Source organism: Euwallacea similis, chromosome 24 (assembly GCF_039881205.1).
Source record: "Euwallacea similis isolate ESF13 chromosome 24, ESF131.1, whole genome shotgun sequence".
Classification (NCBI taxonomy): domain Eukaryota; kingdom Metazoa; phylum Arthropoda; class Insecta; order Coleoptera; family Curculionidae; genus Euwallacea; species Euwallacea similis.
In genome coordinates, this window is record NC_089632.1 from 665473 (window position 1) to 691490 (window position 26018).

The 26018-nt window shown below is 41.4% G+C and overlaps 3 protein-coding genes across 3 annotated transcripts; 1 reads left to right on the plus strand and 2 right to left on the minus strand.

The window, feature by feature from the left end:
• Nucleotides 1-10960: 10960 nt before the first annotated feature.
• Nucleotides 10961-13288, minus strand: LOC136416647 (uncharacterized). The gene has a single exon (XM_066401918.1). It carries the CDS (start codon nucleotides 13286-13288, stop codon nucleotides 10961-10963), a length of 2328 nt encoding a protein of 775 aa, XP_066258015.1.
• Nucleotides 13289-14273: 985 nt separating this feature from the next.
• On the minus strand, nucleotides 14274-18246 carry LOC136416648 (uncharacterized). The gene is made up of 2 exons (XM_066401919.1): nucleotides 15043-18246; nucleotides 14274-14969 (listed from the first exon to the last, which is right to left on the minus strand). Exons 1-2 carry the CDS (start codon nucleotides 18244-18246, stop codon nucleotides 14274-14276), a joined length of 3900 nt encoding a protein of 1299 aa, XP_066258016.1.
• Nucleotides 18247-24404: 6158 nt separating this feature from the next.
• On the plus strand, nucleotides 24405-26018 carry LOC136416649 (uncharacterized). The gene is made up of 8 exons (XM_066401920.1): nucleotides 24405-24420; nucleotides 24492-24836; nucleotides 24880-24903; nucleotides 24978-25103; nucleotides 25146-25374; nucleotides 25540-25573; nucleotides 25641-25712; nucleotides 25836-26018. Exons 1-8 carry the CDS (start codon nucleotides 24405-24407, stop codon nucleotides 26016-26018), a joined length of 1029 nt encoding a protein of 342 aa, XP_066258017.1.

Genomic DNA, 26018 nt, shown 5'->3' on the forward strand with positions numbered 1-26018 from the left:
TCGTTCCTCGATTGGCGCGAGTACCACCCTCGTGAATATTTTACAGGATCTCGTAACTCGCGGACAATGAACTCGGGAGTACTTTACAATTCATTTATTGTACCATTGAACAATACACGAAGTAATGCACTTAACTAACTTAATAATTCACGCCCGGAGTGGTTGTTACAAGTCGGAAAGGGGTGCGCGAGGTAGCTGAGGATCTCACAGTGTCTTGGTCGTGATGTTGTTGCACTGAGAGATGATAGATGAGAGAGGGATTTCTACATTTTTTGGGTCTTAAATAATAGAGCTAAGGGCCGGTACTCATAGACGTACCCCTAACTTGGAAGCAATTGTCGGCTTCCCGGCTACTCATCGTGTTAACGCGCAACGTCCGGATGAATAGCTGACTGGACCTTCGTTGGCCATGCTGGCGGAGCGGCGTTTAAATTGGACGGACATTATGGCTCCGACAAAGAACATTGCTGGAGATCCCAATCATAAAACAACCACCATCTGGGGATGATGGATGCTAACGCTGAGAATTCCTTGAATGCACGTGACTATTACTAAAATAATTTACAGAAAAAAACCTAGTAGGATTCGGGAACTAAAACGAAATTACAAATACAGGGGCGTAGCATCGGGTATCTTAATTGAAGAAATAGTCCGATGTGACTAGTTACAGTCTTAACATATTCCCCCCCTTGAAAGGCTATGCTCTGACTTTCAATAAACGCGGACACTTCACTTAATCTTGCAGGCGCGTAGGCGTCAACGAGCCTATTGCACCGGCAGTAAGGATACTCTCGTGACGGCCCTTTTGACGACACCATTTTTAGTCTTCACAGTCACGACCCGCACAATGTCATCCTTCCCTGGGTGGAGGGCGGCGATTCGTCCTAAGGGCCAGCATTGGGGCGGTACGTGGTCCTCTTTCAATAGTACTAGGGAACCAACATGTGGGTTGGGGCCGCTAGCGCGTTGCCACTTGTTCCTCTGCTGGAGGTGATGAAGATACTCCTTTTGGCAGCGGGACCAAAAATGCTGCTTCATAAGTTGTACGTGCTGATAACGTTTCGTGAAGTTGATCTTATCACTGGTTAGATCACGCTCGGGTATGGCCGTGAGCTCTTGTCCAATCAGGAAGTGAGCCGGTGTGAAAGCATTGAGGTCATTAGGATCGGAGCTCATGGGAACCAACGGTCTTGAATTCAAGATCGCCTCGATTTGCGTGGTGAGAGTATAGAACTCTTCATAATGAAGGTGGGTACCGTTTAAAACACGCTTTAAATGGTGCTTACATGACTTCACGGCTGCTTCATGAAGTCCGCCCCAATGAGGGGACCTGGCCGGCATGAATTGCCATCGTATATTTGAATGTAACGTGTAGGCCTTGAATTGACTGGAATTCATCAGGTTTTGTATCGAAATGAGCTCATTGTTGCAGCCCACGAAGTTCGTAGCATTATCACTATAGATGTTCGAACAGAGACCGCGTCTTGAAACAAACCTCTTCAACATGCTTAAAAAACCGTCACTAGTTAAGTCCGTGATGACCTCGATATGGACCGCCTTGGTCGCGAGGCAAACAAAGATAGAAATATACCCCTTTATTAGTTTTCTGGACCGAGTTTTACCGTCCTTTAATTCGAAGGGTCCCGCGTAATCAACAGCCACGGATAAAAATGGACGCGACGGGGTTACACGGGATTTGGGTAGCTCGCCCATCTTCGAGATAATCGCGGCATTGGGACTAACCCTGAAACACGTCACGCATTTTCCAACGTGTGTCTTTACGATTTGCTTGCCATTAATGGGCCAGTATTTTTGCCTCACGTGGGACAACGTACCTTGAATACCAGCATGGAACGTACGCTTGTGCTCGCGATCCACGACAAGCCTTGTAAAGGGGTGTTTAGCCGGTAAAACTATCGGGTGCTTGCTATCATGCGGGCGGTTCGAATGAGCTACTCTCCCGCCAAGCCTTACGACACCGTCCTGGTCAATAAACGGCGATAAAGAGTTTAGTTTGCTCTTCCTTGAAATGTGATTCTTTCGTTTTAGATCTTGAATTTCAGAGGAAAAGGCTTGCGACTGCACTAATTTTGCCATGAGCAGTTCACCCCGCTGAACCTCGCGAGAGTTAAGTGACCCGTGTTTCTCTTGTCCTTGGCCAGTCTTAAGTTCTCGATGAATCTCAAACAATACGCGATCACACGTATTAACTTGTTCAAGCTTGAAAATTTTTCAAATACTTCGTAATTTTGGGCTCGAATGTTCAGGGACAATTTTGACACCCCCTGTTAGGTCCAAATTTGGCGCGTGTACGTGGTTGGGTCGATTCACCCCTTTCGATACGATAACCGTGAACTACGTAGATCGTGAACTGGATTGATCGATTATGAAGGACCACCCTGAGTTCGCAGTCTCAGAGACACTGTTTTCGCGTATAAAAGAAACTAAACCTTCTTAACTTAACAAAGGTTTATTGGTAACATTAACAACTATACAATATCGAGAAATGCGTTATTTAAAGAATGTTGACGAGAGTTTAACGCGTACGAGTCCGTGATGAAGTAGCGAGAAAAGAGAGCTTCTTCAGTTTCGCACCCTCCTTAAGTATTGATACGGAGGTGTAACGCACATAGACGTACCCCCGATAGAGCCCCATTAGCGGCTTCTAGGCTACCTTGTCGCGTTAAAGCGTAGCTCTTAGAGGCACGATCGCTGGGATTTATTGGAGCCCAGCCATTGTATTCGTTTGGCGGTACCTTTAATTTAAATTCGCAATGTTAGTCCGACAAAGAATAGTGCTGGAAATCCCAATCATAAAATAACTTCCCTCAGCCGAAGATGGGTGTTAAGCGCTGGGAATTCCAACAGTATTACCCAATGGCTGGGGTTGTCCATGGGCGTAACATCAGTTTCTTAAACTAACTTTGAACATTTAAACTAATAAATAACCCAACCATAATCCGTGATAAAACATTACGTCGCAAGTCCTAACATGCCGGCCCCGTTAAAAAGTCCTAACTTTTTAATTACAAACACTAATCATCGTTAATAGGCAACGGGCAGACCTTTGATAAAGTCCTTTTCGAAGTATTCCCGTTTGGTAAACGCACTGTCACTACACGTACCACCTTGTCTTTCCCTTCGTGAAGTTGAACAACTCGAGCCAAAGACCATCGCAGGGGGGGTAGGTTGTCCTCAGCTAGCAGAACCAAGGATCCAATGGCTATAGACTTGTCTTTCGGCTTCTTCCACCTGCTTCTAGTTTGAAGATTGGTCAAATAGTCTCGGCTCCAGCGGTTCCAAAATTGCTGCTGCAATTGCAGTAACCGTTCGTGGCGAGATAGCCGTGATATAGTGAAGTCTCTAACTTCGAGTTGGGGCAGATTTACCAGCGAGTCGCCAATTAGGAAATGAGCTGGGGTCAAGGGTAAATAGTCGTTTGCGTCGTTAGAGATTTGCATTAAAGTTCGTGAATTCAAACAAGCCTCGATTTTTGTCAACAAGGTGTGCATTTCTTCGTATGCTAGACAAGATTCGCCAAGAACCCAACGAAGGTGAAATTTAGTTGACTTAACCGCAGCCTCCCATAGTCCACCCATATGGGCGCTACGCGCTGGAAGAAAGTGCCACTTAATCCGATTATTTGCTAAATGTGAAGTCACGGCATTGATATGAGATTGGCTGTTGATTAAGGCAGAAAGCTCGAGGAAATGATTATTTGCACCTACGAAATTGGAGCCGTTATCCGAGTGAATATCCGTGGGTTTCCCTTGTCTTGAGCAAAACCGGTCTAAAGCGTTCAGAAAGCTAGCAGTAGAGAGATCCTTAACTAGCTCTATGTGTACAGCGCGGGTAGCAAAACATACAAAAATGCAGATGTACGTTTTGACCCGTTTAGATCTGCGTAACGTGCCTTCCTTTACCAATATGGGTCCTGCGTAGTCGACTCCGCAATTCGAAAAGGGCGCGAAGGTTTTACCCTTGCAGCTGGGAGAGAACCCATCAGAAATTTTAGCGGTTTTGGTTTAGCCTTAAAACAGCGCACGCACCTACTGAGGTTGCGCTTGATCGCGTTTTTTCCGTTTACAATCAAAAATTGTAAACGAATTATCGATAGTAGGTTCTGAACTCCCGCGTGGAGATGCTTCATATGCCCATCCATTATCACTAAATCGGTGAATCTATGTTTACATGCCAGTATAATGGGATGTCGTTGTTCATAGCTAAGGTCCGAATTCGTAAGTCGTCCACCGACTCTAAGTATTCCTGCGGAATCTAGGAACGGGTTTAGATTTAAGATCCGACTGTCGCTGACAAGTTTGTTGTTCTTGCTAAGTTCATAAATTTCTTTATGAAACGTTTCGCCTTGCGCCAATTTCACTAGTATGATCTGAGCTTCGTTTAGCTCGTCAACTGTTAAGCTGATGCTTTCGTTCCTTGTACGTTTTAAAATTTGCTCTTTGAATCTGCAAATGTATCCCATCACGCGACGAAGTTTGAATAGATTTGAGAACCTATTAAAGATATCAAAATTGTGTCTATCAATGCTAACATGGGTAATGCAGGTGTTTTCCACAGAGAGGGTAGCTTTTAGTTCGGGTAACTGGTTCAACGGGATTTCGCTATTCGATTCTACCTTCACCTCTGCTTCGGTTCCGCGCAGGAAATTAGGACCGTGAAACCAGAGATTGCATTGTAGCAGCTCCCTTGGACTTAGCCCTCTCGAGATCACATCTGCCGGATTGTCCTCGTTAGGTACATGGGCCCAATCCTCTTCTCTCGATAATTCAGTTATCTTTGCCACCCGATTAGCGACAAAGGTTTTTAGGTTAGACGGCTCAATTTTTATCCATGTAAGAACAATGCTCGAATCCGTGAAATATTTTACGTGCGAGATTGGTATATCCAAGGTTTCCTTCATCGCGTGCATTAATTTGGCCAACAGATGAGCCGCTGACAGTTCAAGCCGAGGTAACGTTAGCTTCTTAACAGGGGCCACTCTTGATTTTGCAGTTAAAAGCCGAACTCCGTGATTGCCGAGGTCGTCTACCGATCCTACATAGATACAGGCCCCGTAAGCCTTTTCCGAGCTGTCACTGAATCCATATAGTGCAATTCGAATAGCATTGCCCAAGATCACGTATCTGGCTACTTTGCATTCATTCAGGTAGATCAATTGTGTCGCGAATTCCTCCCACCGCTGTCGGAGGTCATGAGGAACCTCTTGGTCCCAATCGAGTTGCAATCTCCATAATTCCTGAATGATTAGTTTAGCTTTAATCAATGCTGGGCCAATGAATCCTAGAGGATCGAATATCTGAGAAATTGTCGCCAAAATCGTCCTCTTTGTTGCGTGAGTCGAGTCGAACCTAACATTGACTGCATATTTCAACGTGTCTAATTCGGGGTCCCAAGAAATTCCCAACATTTTCAATTGCTTATTATGCGGGAGCGTGAAACTGTCAGAGTTTTCGTTGTCGTTGGACTCTAAAATGTTCCTTAATACTGTTCCACTATTAGATGCCCATTTTCTTAATTTAAAGTTGGCTTGTTCCATTATTTTGTTTAGTTCTTTGTAGACGTTCAAGGCCTCTTCTTCCGAATTCAAACTAACTAGTAAATCGTCCATATAAAAGGAGTGTTTCATTATTTCCGATGTCCGAGGGTATGTATCTTCATTTTGCCTCGCCAATTCTACTAGGCAGCGAGTGGCTTGAAAGGGTGCACTCGACGTACCATACGTCACCGTGTTCAGCCGGTAAACGCTAACAGGGTCCCTAGAATTCGCTCGCCACAGTATTTTTTGATAATCTCGCTCGCTGTCCTGAATTTTTATGTATCTATACATCATCTTGATATCTGCGCTCAGCACTATCTTTCGGAGCCGTAGCCGTAGCAGAATTGCATATAATTCTTCTTGGACTACTGGACCTACCATCAAGGTATCGTTCAGCGACACGCCTGAGCTAGTTTTGCAACTTGCATCAAACACGACGCGACATTTTGTGGTAATCGAGTCCTTTACTACTGCTCTGTGAGGTAGAAAATAGCTACTATTTGGCATAGAGTCGTCATTTCCGATTGGCCCTTGGCGCGTCATGTGGCCTAAGGTTTCATATTCGTTCATGAAATCCACATATTGCTTTTTAAGCTCCTCATTCTTTTCTAATTTTTTCTCTAGATTTTTTAATCGACTCAGCGCTATCGATTTCGATTCTCCAAGCTTCAGGTTTTTATCGATTTTAAAGGGGTACTTTACTATGAAACTATTATCCTTATCACGGGTCGTGGTTTGAGTAAAGTACTCTTCGCAATAGGATTCCTCCTTAGACAAGAATTTGGAATGCTCAAATTCTTCAACGTGCCAGAATTTGGTTAACGAATCATTTAACATTTTGTTAGATATTTTCGTCGATAGGTTGCAAACTGTTTTCTGATTCCGCGATCCAAACCCTGCTAAGTTTCCTGATATCACCCAGCCTAGAGATGTTTCCTGAAGCACGGGTAACTTCTCCCCTAATTTTATTTTTCCCGAGCCCAGTAGATCATAAAATATATCTACCCCTAACAGAATATCGATATTCTTTGGCTCGTTGAAATGTTCGTCTGCTAAATTGATCTGGCCTGGGATCTTAAGCGCTGCTCTAGAGAACTTAAATAAGGGTAGATTTTCGGTAAGCGTTGGCAAAACCAAAAATGTCAGATTGGCCTCAAAACTGTTGAATCTAGACTTTATTTTGGCTTGGGTCTGTCTATTAATTTCCGTGACGAGCTGACTGATGCCGTACAGAGGCATGTTGATTCTTTTGAAACTTAAATTTAACTTTCTACAAAGCCTTTCGCTCATTAAGTTTGATTGACTTCCCGAATCAAGTAAGGCGTTGCACTTCTGCCATTCTCCCTTTTCATCGGCGATTAAGATGTTGGCGGTTGACAGCATTACTTGATCTCTCTCTAGGCTGGCTGATGCTAAGGTTAATGAATAATCAACCCTATGACGTGCGTCATCCTGGTCCTGGCTGTTTGGTAACCTTGTAGATTGTTCGGATTCCGAGTACTTCCCCTTGTTCATGGTTTGTTTGTCTATGGGCAATAATGGAGGTGCACTATTGCCGTCGTTTTTTGGGTTCTGAACGCCTTCACCTACTTCACGTTTTTCGTAATGAAGCGCCGTATTGTGCTTTTTAGCGCACTTTTTACACCCGCTGGACTTGCATTCTTGACTTAGGTGCCCTATTCGTAGACAATTGCTACACAATTTATGCTTCCGAATTTCGTTGTACTTTTCAGACACCGACAGTTGAGTAAACCGAGGACATTGATAAACAAAATGGTTTTCTTTGCAGATATGACATTCTCTGCCAACCCTTTGCGTTACAGAATACGAATAATTCTTAGACGAAGCCGATCCATTTCCTCTTTCCTGACCTCTGTTCTCGTTCCTGTCTTTATCGGGTCTATGTGACTGAGGTCTCGAGAAACCGCGAAAAGATTCCAATGCGAAGCATTTATCGGTTAAAAAATCGAGTAATTGATTAACCGTGGGTGACTCAGTGTGGCACTGTTTCCGTTCCCAATCATGGTTCGTACGTTCATCCAGTTTGCTTAAGATTATTGGGTTCAATAATGCATCCCACTTATCTACGGGCAATTTTAGCTTTTCCAACGCAGCTTTATGTTGTTGAACCGTGTCTATAAGTTTCCTTACATTTGTCGCAGAGTCTTTAATCGCGCTTGGCAAATTAAACAGAATGTTTCTCACGTGATGATTTACGACTGCCTTTTTATTCTCATAACGTTTTTTTAATAGATTTAGAGCAACTGTATAATTTCCGGGCGTTATTTCAAACGAGTCTATTATTTTCAATGCATCGCCTTTGCAACATAATTTCAAGTATAGCAGTTTTTCTGCCTCGCTTAAATCGGTTCTATCATGTACTAACGACTCAAAAATACTTTTGAAGCTGAACCACGTCTCATAATTACCAAAGAATGAAGGCAAACCTAGATCTGGTAATTTTCCTAATTCTTTCAACGGTCTTGAATGTCCTGGTTGAGAATTCTTACTATCCCGATTCTTTTTTATAGTGTCTATTAATTGTTGTGCTTCTGCTATCAAACTATAATAGGCCGACTGCGTTTCGTGTCGATTTTCCTTTTCATTCTCGTTTAAAAATTCCAAGCGTTCTTGGACAATTTTGAATTGGCTAAAGTCCTCCTCCACGCTCTCGAGACGGACTTTTAACTGGAATATCTCATTAGTATTTTTGTTTTCCAGAATATATCGTTCAAAATAAGATAAGTTTCCTATCAAGACTTCACGTTTATGCAATAGTTCTCGAAATTCACAGTTTTTGGTGGGAATATCCGTTAAATGGATATCTTTTTCGGAATTTTGCGACGTTTTTCCTTTTCTTCCTCTAAGAGACATTTTTACCTAGTATTAATAACTGGGATTAAACTAATAAAATCAATTCGAGATTAAATTAGATACGAGTTACTCTATTCAACGTTATCAACCTGAAGTTTCACCTATTTCACCTTCTTAAGATATGACAAAATCGAGACAATAATGGCGTCAATCTCACACTACAAACGACTATTCTAAAGCAGGAGATGATAGACGGGAATATTACGAGGCTGGGTAAACTCAGAAGGAAAATCTTGATAAAAGGAACTGACTCACCGGTTACTTTTCTTGACTTGTGATGCACTTTCTCGTTCCACTTATGAACTATGTTTCGTAGGCACTGTTCCAATCCAGTCAAATCCGGCTCGAAGGACCAAAATGTTAGGTCCAAATTTGGCGCGTGTACGTGGTTGGGTCGATTCACCCCTTTCGATACGATAACCGTGAACTACGTAGATCGTGAACTGGATTGATCGATTATGAAGGACCACCCTGAGTTCGCAGTCTCAGAGACACTGTTTTCGCGTATAAAAGAAACTAAACCTTCTTAACTTAACAAAGGTTTATTGGTAACATTAACAACTATACAATATCGAGAAATGCGTTATTTAAAGAATGTTGACGAGAGTTTAACGCGTACGAGTCCGTGATGAAGTAGCGAGAAAAGAGAGCTTCTTCAGTTTCGCACCCTCCTTAAGTATTGATACGGAGGTGTAACGCCCATAGACGTACCCCCGATAGGGCCCCATTAGCGGCTTCTAGGCTACCTTGTCGCGTTAAAGCGTAGCTCTTAGAGGCACTATCGCTGGGCTTTATTGGAGCCCAGCCATTGTATTCGTTTGGCGGTACCTTTAATTTAAATTCGCAGTGTTAGTCCGACAAAGAATAGTGCTGGAAATTCCAATCATAAAATAACTTCCCTCAGCCGAAGATGGGTGTTAAGCGCTGGGAATTCCAACAGTATTACCCAATGGCTGGGATTGTCCATAGGCGTAACATCAGTTTCTTAAACTAACTTTGAACATTTAAACTAGTAAATAACCCAACCATAATCCGTGATAAAACAATACGTCGCAAGTCCTAACACCCCCCTTGATTCGGGAATCTTTGCGGTCGCACTCGTGAAATTCGAATATCTGAATTTTCAGGCCATGTATCGGGGTTGATGAAAAAGTTAGGACCGTGTAGCCACAACTTGGAGTTGGCTAAGGACTTTATACTCGCACCACGGGATATGATGTCTGCCGGGTTATTTTCCGATTGGATATAATTCCAATCTTCGACGCGCGATAGTAGTTGGATTTCCGCAACCCTATTAGCAATGAACGTTTTCCATGTTTTGGGCTCGTTCGCAATCCAACATAGTACAATCGTGGAGTCCGTCCATAAAACCGTCTTGGTTATATCGAGTTTTAGCGCTTCTAAGGATTTTTTCATCAGTCTTGCCAATAGCAACGCTCCCAGGAGTTCTAACCGCGGTAACGAAAGAGACTTTAGAGGACTAACTCGAGACTTGGCACACAACAAGTGGCTTTCGATTATGTCATTTGCATCTACCGAGCGTAGGTATATACAGCATCCGTAAGCTCTTTCGCTTGTGTCCGAGAATCCGTGGAGTTCTACGATTTTTGGTTCTCGTACGAGAACGTGACGCGGAACATGTATCAAACCTACTTGTGCTATTTCGTCTTTCAATTCTAGCCATTCCGAGTATAGTCTACTGGGAATGCTCTCATCCCAATCAATTTTTAATTGCCAAAGACCTTGAATTATCAGTTTTATTCGTACCGTTAAGAAGCCTAAGATACCCAATGGATCAAAAATCTTTGAGACCATGGAAAGAATGGTGCGTTTCGTGACCTTGCAGTGATCCTGCGAGATATTCTGCGAGTTATATTCAAAGGTGTCGAGACTTGGGACCCACGAAACGCCCAGCGTTTTGACACTTGAGCCATCGGTAATCAAATATTTGTTAGCCTCGTAATTAGTTTGAACGATATCATCCACCGCCCTGCGATCGTTTGATTGTAGCTTTCTCAATTCGAACCCGTACTCGGACAGAGTTCGCAAGATATTGTCCCTCATGCCCTTGAGAGACTGGAGGTCCGACGCGCCCGTGAGCAAATCATCCACGTAGTAGTCCGAAGCTATCACATCACTCTCAGTAGGCCATTTCTCCGCGATGTTAGATGAAATTTCTAATAGACATCGCGTTGAAAGATACGAAGCTGAGGCTGTACCATATGTCACCGTATTGAGCTGGAAGTGCTTAACTTCTTCGTTCGGGGTGTCTCGCCAAACTATCCGCTGTAGGTTCCTCTCGTCCTTGTTAACCAGGATTTGTCGGTACATTTTGGCTAAGTCACCGATTAGCAAAAATGTGTGTTTTCTAAATCGTAATAATACTGAAAATACATCGTTTTGTATGGTAGGTCCGACCTTCAAAACATCATTTAGTGACAAGTCTTTGGTTGTTTTACACGCGGCGTCGAATACTACTCGTAACTTGGTGGTAGTGCCGTCGGGTTTTTCAACGCAATGATGCGGGATTTAATAAACGGGAGTTTTGGTAGAGGGTAATTCGCGTGGTATCTCCGTCATATGACCGAGATCTTGATATTCGCGCATGAAGGCTCGGTATGCGGCTCCAAGTTCGGTATGTTTCGCCAGCCGCCTCTCAACGGAATACAGCCTGCTGAGCGCTGATTGCTCAGATTCGCCCAATTTCTTGAAGTTGTTTTTTAACGGAAGTTTCACTACGAATCTGCCATCCTTGTCCCGAGTTGTCGTTTGTGCAAAATGACTTTCACATTCCAATTCTTCCCTGGTCATTTTGGCCCGCGGATTCGGGTTGACTTCTTCTACTAACCAGAACCTTTCTAGCTTCTCATTAAAGGAATCTTGAGTGAGAAAGCAGTTCGATAATGTGGCATTTGCCTTGCCTACCTTACCTTGATCACACGGGACTCGACCAGCTACTATCCAGCCAAGTAGGGTTTTTTGCAATGTCGGGAGATTCTTGCCTAATTTTATTTGCCCTATACAGAGGAGGTCAAAGAAGACTTCGCAGCCCAAGAGCATGTCGATTTCGGCGAGAACGTTGAAATTTGGATCCGCCAAGATCAATTCGCGGGAAATATTTAATTTGGATTTATCAAAATAATTTTGCGGCGAAAATTCCGTGATTGTTGGCAACACGAGAAAATTTAGCCTCGTTTTGAAGGCTGTGTTTCTAGAAGCTAACGATATTTCGACGGTGTGTGAAATTTTCGTTTTTATTTGATTTATTCCTATAACAGGAAGATCAATTTTCGAGAGGTTTAAATTTAGTTTTTTGACCATTGATGAACTGACGAAGTTCGATTGGCTTGCCGAGTCTAATAAAACTCTGCATGGAACTCGGATTTTGTCTTTACGATAAACGTCCACAATCGCGGTCGATAAAAGGATGAAGCAATTCTTAGGATTTTGACAGGCATTTGTCATTGTCGCGTTTACCGAGGCTTGTTCATTATCATCCCTTGGAGTATTTGAACGATTATTAATCGAAGGAGGACCGCTACCGGTATCGTGATTGGTGTTCGAAGAAGCATTTCGTGAATATTCTTGCGACTTATGTAACAATGTTGCATGCTTCTGACGGCATATTTTGCAACCCGATGATCTACATTCAGAAGGTTTGTGCCCATATCGCAGGCAATTTGTGCACAACTTCATTTTCCGCACTCCTTCGAAGCGATCTGATATCGATAGTGTTTTGAATTTGTCGCAAAAGTATATAAAATGCTCTTCTTTACAGAAAGGACACCTTGCATGATAGGGTTTGTCAGCGGCAACAAAAGATTTTGATTCATTCGGTTTTTTCGAGTTTGAACAAACCTTCGTGTCCAATGTCTCCAACATCTGACACCGTCGGATTATAAATTCGTCGAAGTCGTCTATCTTCGGCGAATTCATATCCTTGCAATAATTTTCCCATTCGCGCCTTGTATTGCTATCTAATTTGGATACAAGTATGTAGATTAAAAGGGTTTTCCACCCACTTACATCTTCACCTAAGGATTCGAGTGCACGATAATTTTTGGAAAAACTATTCGAAAAATCCCTTAATAGCATGTGCGACTCTTTGGTTAACGTGGGCAACCCCATTATTTCCGTCAAATGCGAGTTCGTGATGATTTTTTTGTTTTCATACCGTTTTTTGAGTAGCTCCCACGCGGTTGCATAATTTGCATCAGTGGGGGCTAGAGAAGCTATTATGCCCTTTGCTTCCCCCTTTAGGGAGGCTGCCAAATAGTAAAAACGTTGCGCATCAGACAATGTGACATTATTATGCACTATCGCGTTAAACATGTCCCGAAACATCTGCCAGTCAGCGTAGTTTCCATTAAATTCCGGCAGGGTTAACGACGGAAGCTTAACTGAGGCATTCGGTAGGGCGCCGACGCTAATTTGACTGGCGCCGCTTTGGGAAACGACGCTTGACGACGCTCCTCCCGCGCTTCGATTTGCCGCGACGGCCGCGAATTGCTGTTGATCACGCATGTGCTTATTTAATATGTCATGCGCCGTGGCCAAGGCCTCATAATACCGGGTTTCAAATATATTGCGTTCCTTTGCAAGCTCATCTTCATCATAATTGTCGGGAAAATCATTAATTAGTAACATCTCATATTCCGCTTGGATCAAATTAAATTTTTCTAGGAATGATTTCGCGTTATCGTATCTTACTTGTAGAACATTAATAGACTTATCTAAATCCGTCTTATTCAGAAAATATGAGAAACGCGTTAACTCGCCCTTGATTTGGGCCTTGCCATTTTTTAGTCTTTTAAAATCGAGTTCCGCGGTAATCTGTTCATCACTTGAGATTGACATCGTGATAACGTTACGAACCCTTTCTTAGTTTCAACGAAATAACGAGATGTTTGTTTCGATATTTGAGAAAATCCAGTCTACAAATGCACTACGTGATTTTTCGTGACTCTTAATCCTTTGCTTACAAAGTTGTAACTTGTAAACGAATTACCGAGAAGTCATGGATAAACGTGCCCAAATGACTGTTGTCTTTCGAGACGATACCGTGGCGATTTATGAACACAGTACCAGATAGGAATTAGGTAAATGATTCGGAGTGTTTTTCCCGTATGATTGTAAACGAGATGATATTAATTGTTCAATCAATTCACAATGTTGGTTAACACTATTTATTAATTAATAACAATAAATCTAAAATACGATATGTTCGAATAACTATAATGTAATATATCTAGAGCATTAGTGAGTGTAAATTAAGGTGTTGTGAGTGACCGATCGCGATGTGTACCGTCCGAATGTTCGTGGAGAAGAGGCCGAGACTTGTCTCATCTTTTTTAACCCCGTCCATGAGAAGTTCGGAAGGGAGGTTTATTGGACTCGACATTGGAAATTTCGGTTGTAAATCAAATAAGGCGAACATCTTGTAATTAGACGCACATCTGTCCTCAGTCCATCTTCGCAACAATCGCGTGAATAAGACAACAATAGGTGCCTTCAAAAACTCTATGACGGCATGAAACTGGACGTGCTATTCATGGTCTTGAACATTCTACGATATCGTGGGAATCTCAATCGCTATCAATAAAACCTTGCCGAAACAGAGCTCACTGGATCGTAAACTAATTTAAAGCATATAACATACACCCCCCCTTGAAATGACCCATTTCAAATGAATGTGATGATAGGTGATTCTAACGATTAGCGTATGATGTTATGCAAGTAAGACGTGTATGTATGTGTACCTACATTACAAGTATGCATAACTAATTCTCAATATAACAATTAATTTAAGTTAGTTCTAACTTCAGTGGTTTTCTGCAAAGGGTTACTGCTCACTTGATGCTGCTGTTATTGATCGGGTTACCTTAGAGGAAGAGTCTTCAGGGTCGATGAGTAGCGGTATAAGTTTTACCACCGGTCTAGTTATTATGCCATCCGAAGTCCTTAGCGACACAACTCGCGCTATGCTGTCAGTGCCCATATGCAGCTGAGTTATTCTCCCCAAACGCCATCGCGTAGGAGGTGAATTATCGTCCTTAATAATGACCATGGATCCTGGTTTCAATTGGCAGGGTGAGCCATGAGTCCATTTGTTGCGTTGTTGTAGTTGATGAAGATATTCCTGCTGCCATCGTCGCCAAAAATGTTGAACCATGTATTGCAAGTGTTGATATCTGTCCAAGCGATTAATCGGTATTTCACTAACGTTAGCTTCAGGTAAGGCCGTTAAGGATTCTCCAATGAGAAAGTGTGCGGGAGTTAGAGGAGTTAAATCATTTGGATCATCAGATAGGGGTGATAATGGACGGGAATTCAAGCAAGCCTCGATTTGTGTTAGTATGGTGTATGTTTCTTCATAGGTTAACCTAGTTTCACCAACCACACGTTTCAAATGAAATTTAGTGGACCTGACTGCGCTTTCCCACAATCCGCCAAAATGAGGTGAATATGACGGATTTAAGTGCCAACCGATCTGCTCATTTGTGGTGTATTCCCCTACCTTATCGCGAAAACCCTTGCTCTGTAATAAGACTCCTAATTCGTTTAATTGATTACGAGCTCCTACAAAGTTTAACCCGTTATCGGAATATAACCTTTGACAATCGACCCCGACGCGAAATGAATCGTCGTAAGCAATTCAGGAACGCGTCTGTCGTAAGATCATGTGCTAATTCGATGTGCACAGCTTTGGTAGTGAAGCATATAAAAATGCACATGTATGCCTTGATGGTGACACGACTGCGACCCCTTTCCTTTAAGTACAGGGGTCCAGCATAATCTACACCGCTAATAAGAAACGGACGAGCGGGGGTAATGCGCGATGACGGCAAATTGCCCATGATATATTGGGTAGTGGTGCCTTGTAATCGAATGCACGTGACGCATTTTTTCACAATTTTACGTACCATCATCTTAGCTGAAAATGGCCAATATCTTGTGCGCAATAATGATATCACTGCTTGATAACCAGCATGCAACAGCCTTTTGTGCTCATATTCTATTATTAGCCATGTCAACCTATGATTTGGCGGTAACATAATAGGATGCTTATGATCGATTTCGATGGACGCCTTTTGAAGACGGCCACGAACCCTGAGTATACCGTTGGTATCAATAAAGGGATTCAACGATGATAGTCGGCTGGATTTTGCCACTGGTTGAACTGCCTTCAAACGTTTCAATTCTTCACTGAACCACTCCTGTTGAGCAATTTTAATGATACACCTTTGCGCCCGTTGTATTTCATAGGTGCTTAATGCTGATGATTTTATATCCTTGTCCTTATTACGCGTTGTGTGTATAAACCTTAAACAGTATGCTAGCACACGAACTAATCGTGGCCATGATGAGAATTTGTTAAACGAATTGAAGAGATGAATCACATTGGTGAGAGCGATCATAGGTACCACATGCTTTTCCTCACTTGCGTCGTCTTCTACTTGTATATCCTTGCATGGCCATGATGTATTATCTTGAGATAACCACCAAGGACCATGCCACCACAATGCTGAATTGGACAACTGTATCGGATCCGCACCACGTGAGACCAAATCGGCTGGGTTGTTTTCGGAAGTGACGTGTGCCCAATTGTTGTTAGTTAATCGTTGTATTTCTCCAATACGATTAGCTACAAAGTTCTTCCATCTATTTGATTGGCCCTTAATCCATGCTAACGCAATCATCGAATCGCTCCAAAAATATTGATCATCGATCTTTGTTTTTAAAGCTTGCGTTGTTTTACTGACCAATTGAGCTAGTAATAAGGCCGCCGATAGTTCCAACCTAGGTATGGACATCTTCTTTAGTGGCGCAACTCTTGATTTCGCACAAAGCAGTCGGACTGTGTGCTTCTGTTCTTTATCCGTCGATCTTAAGTAGATACATGCTCCAAATGCCCTTTCAGATGCATCGCTGAAACCGTGGAGTTCTACTCGTATGGTTTGGTCGCCCAGCACTCGGCGAGGTATTTGAATGCTGTATAGATGTATAAGTCCTTGCTGAAACTCCTTCCAAATCGTGTATAGATCTTGGGGCAAGGATTCATCCCACTCGAGTTGCAATTGCCATATGCGTTGTAGAATAATCTTCCCTTGAACGGTGATGGGGGCAATAAGCTCCAATGGGTCAAATATCTGAGCGATTTGTGATAATATTGAACTTTTGGTTATTTTCCTCTCTTCTTGCGGGCTTATTGTGATCAATAATTCGTCAGTGCTCGTTTTCCATTTCAATCCTAAAGTTTTAGGATCCTTGTTGGGTTCTATCACTCGTTCATCTGTTGATATATCCTTTAATATCCGTGCATCATTGGACGCCCATTTGCGTAATTCAAATCCTCTTGTTCTTAATAATTGCGTTAATCCTTGGCTTAATTCCTTAGCAGCGTCGACGCTGTTTGCGCCAGTAAGTAAGTCATCTACATAAAAGTCATTGATGATGACCTCACACGCATCAGGATGTACTTCCTTGTTTTCTTCACCAATTTGTCTGAGACATCGTTTTGCCAAGTATGCCCCAGGCCTCGTGCCGTAAGTAACTGTATTCAACTCAAATACTTCTATGGCTAGTGTGTCATTGGGGCGCCACAAAATTCGTTGATAAGCTCTGTCTTGCTTTTCCACCCATATTTGTCGGTACATTTGTTTTGCATCGGCTGCAACAATGTATTTATGCTTCCTGAATCGCAATAATATCGAAAATAGTTCATCTTGTACCTCATATCCGGCATGTTGGACATTGTTTAATGACAGACCAGAAGTGCTCATTGCCGAACCGTCAAATACGACTCGAAGTTTGGTAGTCGTACTTTGTTCCTTGATGACTGCATGATGTGGAAGATAGAATGCATGGCTCACCTCTTCCACTCGTGTTTGCGATAACCTCGACATATGCCCAAGCTCTTCGTATTCTTTCATGAACTTGACATATTCAATACGTAGAGTAGCATTAGATTTGAATTTCCTTTCCATTGATTTCAAGCGTTTTACTGCTATATGATATGATTCGCCTAATTGATCCTTTTTGTCGTTGAATGGAAGATTAACAATAAATCTGCCATTTGAATCTTGAGATGTTAAAGATCTAAACAACTGCTCGCATGGATCAGAAGGGTTTAATGGTGGGGCTCCACTGCGTTGCGTACACTCCTCAACTGCCCAGAATCTCTCTACCTGTTGGTGTAATTGTGCGTTTGTTATCATATGACATGCCGCCCTGTCACGTAACGATTGCGATTGCTGTGGAATGCTTTCTGTGACAATCCAACCTAGTTTCGTCTTTTGTAACAGGGGTTGGTCCCTGCCAGTTTTTATTTGACCAACACATAGCAAATCCCAAAACAATCCAGCACCTATGAGAAGGTCAATGGGTCGACTGTCGTCAAATAAGGGATCAGCTAACTCAATTCCAGATGGTATCTTTATGCTTCTCCTGTTTATCTCACTATTAGGCAAGTTGTCCGTTATTTTCGGGGTGATTAGGCAAGTGATTGTTGTTTTAAAACTTGTAGTACGTGATTGTAGTTTTAATAATGCCTTATAATTCAAATTGATTGTCGCTTGATGTATTCCAGAAATCGTCGTATCCGTACTTGTTTTGAACAACCTTAACTTGTTGCATAGCTCTTGCGTGATGAAATGGATCTGTGATCCTGAGTCCAATAATGCTCGGCATTCATGGATCACTCCCTCGTGATCATGTACTTGTACAATAGCAGTACCAAGGATCACATGTGTTGAAGAGTTGTCCGATGATTGAACGGTTAATACAGTGGAGTTATTAGGTCTCTCAGATGTCATGGTAGGCTCATTGGATGTGTCTTTTAGTTCACTGTTGGGCTTATTGACGTGTAATAAGGTATTGTGTCGGCGACTGCATTTCCTACACGTACCCGCTAGGCATGTTTTGCTTTGATGATCCGATCTCAGGCAGTTGAAACATAACTTCAACTCCTTAATGCGCTCAATTCGTTCTTGTACTTCTCTCTCTCTCTGAATTTTTTACACATGTAGATGGGGTGGTTCCCCTTACATTCTGGGCATGAGTTCATGGTTGTGGTTAATAATACAGCGCGTTCGTTTGTCCCCTGTTAAGGACTTTAGGTTATTGCTTCTTGGCGTAGTTTGCTTAGTCAATTTGTTTTGTACTTTCATCCCTTAAGTTACGCCCATGGGCATCGATACGTATTTGAAGGATTCCATCTGGGCGCCAGACCATCGTACCCATCAGGCCATATCGAAGGGCTCTTTATGGCTGGGAAATACGCTACTAGTCAAAGGAAGCTTTCTAAATTGGACCTTTGCCGCGATCCGCAATTCGGCGGATCGCAATACTTCAATGAAAGCGACTTGTATAGGTATTTGCCAGATGGCGGCGATTTTATGACCTTAGGCGCGACCATTGCCCGCAATGGCGTCTGGTATTGGTGCGCCCCTGGGTGGAGTTCCTCGGGTTTAGTACTTAAGGGATGATCGCAGTAATTTTGCTCTTTTTGACCAGTGCTCGCTCTAGACATGTGATCGTAAACGTAACTCGTAATCTTCCCAACTAAGCAAACTCCCACTTCATACTTAGACCAATACTTTACCATTATTTATATAAGTGAAATTTAATACAGTCCACTTTCGTAAACCAAATTGTTGTTTTCGTGGTTTTCGTTTATCGAAGGAACCTCAACATCCCCTTTCCACCTCTATGACTGGCTTGCTCTCGTTGATTCAGTGCGATCGATCTCTTCTCGATGTAATCTGTTTGTAGATATTTGCAATGGGTTTCTAGGGTGGAAGTAAAATCGTCGAATGTGCGTTTGCCTAAGGTAGTCAATGTACGTTTACTCCAACTCCTTCGGGCTTCATCGTCTACTTTCTTGTAAATTAAGTGGATGAGCAACGAATCCCATGTGCCTATTGCTTGCCCCATACTTCTTAAGGCGATTAGATGATTATGTGCATCATCAATAAGACGGCGTAAATCCGTATATGAGTTTTTTACCATAGGAGCAAGTCCAAATAGGGCTCGTGTGTGATGCTGAATTAATTCTTCGGAATTTTCGTACCTTTCCCGAAGCTTCTTCCACGCATGATCGTAATTTGTCTCTGAAATGCCTAACGACTGAATTGCACGCGCAGCTTCACCTTCAAGTGCATTATTGAGGTAATTGAATTTATCAATTTTTGACAATGACGTCTGAGAATTGACTAATGAATCAAATGAATCACGGAAATTTATCCATTTCGATAAGTCCCCATTGAATTTGGGCAATGATATTTGTGGTAATTGCTTTAACATAGACACGTTGTTGGATTGTGTATTTGGCTGCGCGGCTACGTTGATTCCTTGTCCCGATTTATTGCCATTATTTGTATTTGCTATTAGCTCTTCCGCTAGTCCAACCAGTTCATAATAATCGGATTCGAAACTGTCGCGTTCGTCCGATTCCTTTGCTATAGCATCTCTATCTCCCGCCTAAATTGATACTTCTATTTGATCTTGTATGTGTCCATATTCTGACCAGAGTAACTCATGACCTGTTAACCGTGCGCGTATTTGATAATGCTTGTCTTTATTCGCGGGATCTTCTAAGAATTTTCTAAAACGGGTGATTTTCGCTTTGATTATTCCGCGTTTGGTCTTTAAATCATCGCCAGCCATGCTTATATATGTATGCGATCTAATACAATTGTAAATCGAGACTTGCTGAATATACTAGATTGAGGATAAATGAAAGGATATAGCTTACGTTCTGCTGATTTCTAACTGCACTGGTTGTTGTAATGATCGATCAGGCACTTCACAATGATATCGACCTCGTTGATAGCTGGCACCTCAAGCACTTGGTGTGTCTTGTGTCCTTGATGAATTGTCGATGCACCTTAAATTCACTTCACTCGTACCGATATGTGTCTCAAATCCGGCTCGAAGGACCAATGTTTTTCCCGTATGGTTGTAAACGAGATGATATTAATTGTTCAATCAATTCACAATGTTGGTTAACACTATTTATTAATTAATAACAATAAATCTAAAATACGATATGTTCGAATAACTATAATGTAATATATCTAGAGCATTAGTGAGTGTAAATTAAGGTGTTGTGAGTGACCGATCGCGATGTGTACCGTCCGAATGTTCGTGGAGAAGAGGCCGAGACTTGTCTCATCTTTTTCAACCCCGTCCATGAGAAGTTCGGAAGGGAGGTTTATTGGACTCGACATTGGAAATTTTGGTTGTAAATCAAATAAGGCGAACATCTTGTAATTAGACGCACATCTGTCCTCAGTCCATCTTCGCAACAATCGCGTAAATAAGACAACAATAGGTGCCTTCAAAAACTCTATGACGGCATGAAACTGGACGTGCTATTCATGGTCTTGAACATTCTACGATATCGTGGGAATCTCAATCGCTATCAATAAAACCTTGCCGAAACAGAGCACACTGGATCGTAAACTAATTTAAAGCATATAACACGGAGTAAAGGTTATAATTATGGAAAGGACTGACCTTTTGACGTGTGACTCCTTGTTGCTTATGCTGCAGCTTCCTGAATTCCGACGGCTTCCGTGAAGGTGCTGGAAAGATCCGGCTCGAAGGACCATGTGTTCGGGTTAGGGGGTTCGTTCCTCGATTGGCGCGAGTACCACCCTCGTAAATATTTTACAGGATCTCGTAACTCGCGGACAATGAACTCGGGAGTACTTTACAATTCATTTATTGTACCATTGAACAATACACGAAGTAATGCACTTAACTAACTTAATAATTCACGCCCGGAGTGGTTGTTACAAGTCGGAAAGGGGTGCGCGAGGTAGCTGAGGATCTCACAGTGTCTTGGTCGTGATGTTGTTGCACTGAGAGATGATAGATGAGAGAGGGATTTCTACATTTTTTGGGTCTTAAATAATAGAGCTAAGGGCCGGTACTCATAGACGTACCCCTAACTTGGAAGCAATTGTCGGCTTCCCGGCTACTCATCGTGTTAACGCGCAACGTCCGGATGAATAGCTGACTGGACCTTCGTTGGCCATGCCGGCGGAGCGGCGTTTAAATTGGACGGACATTATGGCTCCGACAAAGAACATTGCTGGAGATCCCAATCATAAAACAACCACCATCTGGGGATGATGGATGCTAACGCTGAGAATTCCTTGAATGCACGTGACTATTACTAAAATAATTTACAGAAAAAAAACCTAGTAGGATTCGGGAACTAAAACGAAATTACAAATACAGGGGCGCAGCATCGGGTATCTTAATTGAGGAAATAGTCCGATGTGACTAGTTACAGTCTTAACATTTCAGATATTTCAATCGCACTTGTATGAGACACAATATGCAAACTGGAAAGTACATCTTCATAAAAGCTTTGTCCTATTAAATGATCGCTACAACAACGATCACCTTTTGGTATGAAAATTTGTTTTTTTGCAAATACTTCAATTCTTGTTTCTAATGAAATTACATTAATATTTTCTTTTTTATAACTAATAACACAATGTGCGTGAGAACAAGTGACGCGTTTAAACGGAAGTTCTACGTAATCTTCGGGCAGCTTATGTTCCAAATTATAATCACTATCATCACTGGTAAGAGTCAAATCACTACTTCCTAAAGATGAACTAAATTGCGATTGATTCGTATCTTCCGTAGTCACAGATGTTCTTTCGCATTCTTCCACAGGCAGTTCTTGATTAATTTCGTCTACAGTTGTTGGAATTTCCACACTCTGTTCTGTTCTTGGTGCATTGCGATATTTCAGAAGTCTGCATTTATTGCAAAGAGCTTCATTGATTGCAATTTTTTTATTACAACATTCACTGTAGAGTCTAGCTTCTTCTTTTGATTTAATAATTTTTTTATAACCCACACAGGATCGACTTCGAAAATACTTGGAACAATTTTGGCACTTGTCAGACATGTTTTTGATTCAAAATTACTTTATTATATTACACGAGAGACCAGAATACGAGAGATTGATGAATGATTGAATACCGACACTGACGAAACTGATACTGATACTATACGATGCGATACTACACGAAACGATCCCAATACGACACTAAAAATCTTGCTGGTTTTTTTGACAAAATTCTTGAAATACTAAAATCTAAGAATACCCAGGCATATGTTGGATACCCATCCAAATCATCTGCTATGCCTCATCCCAAACGAAGCGATAACCAATATACATAAATCGCTCAACTTGAGGGATGGTCTGGTTTGACCGTGAGAACCATTAGGTGAAAATATTCTCGAGTACTCTTAACACACCGTGACTCTGTCGCCACTCACCAGTCCTTATCAGTAATCTGGCCCTTCGCAGAGGCATATGTGTTAAGACGTTAATTGCAAAAACCTTTTAAGGTCTGTTTTTTCTCATTCAATCTAAAAATTCTAAGTTCGTGGGAACCTACCAAATCTGTGTTCTGATTGGTCAACTAGAACAAAATGGGCTGAAACCAAATTCTGCTCATTTTCCCTGTTTCCTTTTTTTGGGCAGATTTAGAGTGGAACTTTAGACATAAACATAAATCCGACCTTCCTCCAAATTTATACTTGAGATTCTAACGCACCTAATACAGTAAAAGTTATCATAGATTTTTAAATATAGACTTGTTGACGTTACGGTAGTTTTTTGTGTCGACCATCGTCCTGATTTGTCGTGGCGGTACCCACGTACAAAAGAATACCTGGTGTCAGAAGTTTTCCCTTAAGACTCCAACACATAGACGTACTCCCATTTTGGACCCATTGCCCCCCACCTTCCGGTTTATTATTTTAAAGCATAGATTTTAGGTAGATTGGTCCTTCAATAAAAGTTTACAGCCATAGCGATTTAACAACCATGCTTACATTTAATTTGCGGGTTCCGCCAAAGCAAATGACTGGGAATTCCTAGCCCTAAAAAGCCGCTTGCGGAAACAAAATTGGGACTGCAATTGATCATGCCGGAACATTGCTAGATTGAAGGATATACATAAGCGCAGAACATGGGTCTAATAGCTAACAAAAAAACTAAGTTAAACTAAATAATAATAGGGCTAGAAACGTTGTTCTAATAAAAACCAAGCCGTACCAAACTCAAAATAATGAAACTAATTCAAGACAAAAGTTTGTTTATTTTAGCATATCGTCGGTTAATAATATAAAATCTCTAACTTCAATTTTTAATCATTTTGTTTATTTTGCATAAAACGGTTCCCTATTTAATACTATATCACCGGACCAAAGTCGCACAATAAAAAAACTGGATAGGAAGAATAATAATAATTTTAACACGTATTTTAAATATCACATTTTTAAAAAAACTAAGACTCTGGTGGTTATTAATGAAAATAGTGATGAAGACTAAATGTCTATAGTTGATTAAATTGTTAAATAGAATAATAATTTGTATTAGTTTCAATTTCATACTCGAAACATTAACGAATGCAAATAATTGGTGACGCGCTTTTGGTTTTTTATATATTTGAATGTGTTGCGACACTTTTTAAAAATTGAAATTTTTACAGGAGGTAGAATTTGGACCATATTATAACATATATTAAATTTGTGATTGTCACTCAAAAAAAAAATGAAAAAATAGCATATACATTTTTTTTTTAATTTTTGAAAATATTGCGACCCTCTAAAAATTATGAAAAAAATACAAAAATATTCTTCAGAGTTTCAATTACAAATCGGTTTTTGATTCATTTTTGTACCTCTTTTAGTTCCTGAGATATTTGAGTTTAAAGTAATAAAGGTACTTAGGCGATCTTTTTGACATATTTCAAGGTCACCTTGAAAAATCGACCCAAAGTCAAAGTAGATATTGTTTTTATAACCGAATACATCTATTCTACACAAAAAATTTGAAATCCCTTTCATAGGCCGATTCGCCATGCTTATCCTGCTGTACCCTTTTGGCAGTATATTTTTTATCTATCGGCAATAAACTACATCAGGGAACACCATTATGGGAAGGTTCCCAGGTTTATGATACCCTTTCGGCATAGTTTATTGCCGACATTTGGCATTCCCGAAAATGTCTGATTGTTTTCAGACAATCGTTTAATTGGTGGAAGTGTATTTTCTGTGGTAGGAATGGATTACATGGGTCCTCTCAATATCAGGGACAAAAGGGGTCGCGACTCGAGGTTGTCCAAGTGCTACGTGAGCGTTTTTATATACTTCACAATGAAGACTTTGCACTTAGAATTGGTGTCCGATTTCAGCAGTCAGTCCTTTCTGCTCGCTTTTCGTCGGTTTGTGGCTCGGCATGAACGATCTAATCACATTTATTCAGATAATGGCACAAATTTCGTCAGCGCCAATCGAGAACTGTCAGAACTCGGCAATTTTTTAATTAAAGAATCTTACAATTTGGTCGATTCATGTGTTCGGGAAGGTGTGCAATGGCATTTCATACCTGCCCAATCATCTCGTTCCAGAGGTCTTTGGGAGGCTGGTGTCAAGTAGGTGAAACATCACCTAAAGAAAGTAGCGGGCAATGCCAACTTAACATTTGAAAATTTGATCACCCTGTTAGCACAAATCGAAGTGGTTCTTAATTCCCGTCCTCTTTCTTCCATGTCTCAAGATCCCAATGACCTAACACCCTTATTACCCGCTCACTTCCTGATTCGAAAAAGTCTCACGGAGCTACCCTATCCAGGCCTGTAAGATGTTTCTACAAATCAGCTATCTGTGTTCTAAGGAATTCAGTTAATCAAGCAGCACTTTTGGAAGCAATGGAACAAGGAATACATCGGCGAACTTCATCAAAGTGTTAAATGGAAAATGCAGCAGCAAGACGTCCAAGAAGAAGTGCTTGTACTCGTCAAGGAAGACAACCTTCTTCCCTCTAAATGGCGCTTGGGACGAATAGTGACAGTGCATCCTGGTCGAGATGGAGTGAACCGTTTGGCTCATAAAAACTTCAAGTGGTTTGTTGAAGCGATCGTTTAATAAGATATGTTCTTTGCCGGTAAAGACTGTCGTTGAAGACGCTGCAAGCACTTCAAGGCGGGGGGCATGTTTGTTGGCAAAAATAAACCATGCAGGGTGTGAGTGACCAGAATGATACACGTTGATAGTATATAAACTATTAGTATATTAAACAAGGAAAAAAAGAGCTTGGTTGAGGTGACTCCGTAACCTCTTACAGACGACGACTGACTATTTCATATTCAAAAAAGTAAAGGGTACATAGAACCCGAAAATAAAAACACAACCTAGCCAGGAAAGAATCAGACTAAACATAAACAGTCTCCCTAGACGAAAGGTAATTAATATCAAGTATTTATTACCGAGAAAAGGGAGACTGTTCCCATAAACCATCTTTAATATTGTTATTTCTAACAATGTTAAGGACTTTAGGTTATTGTTTTTGGTGTAGTTTGATTAGTTAATTTATTCGTACTTTCATCCCTTAAGTTACCCTCATGTATATCGATACTTATTTAGAGGATTCCATCTGGGTGCCAGACAACCGTACCCATCAGGCCATATCGAAAGGCTCTTTATGAATGGAAAATACGCTACTTGTCAAAAGAAGCTTTCTAAAATGGACTATTGCCTCGATCTGTAA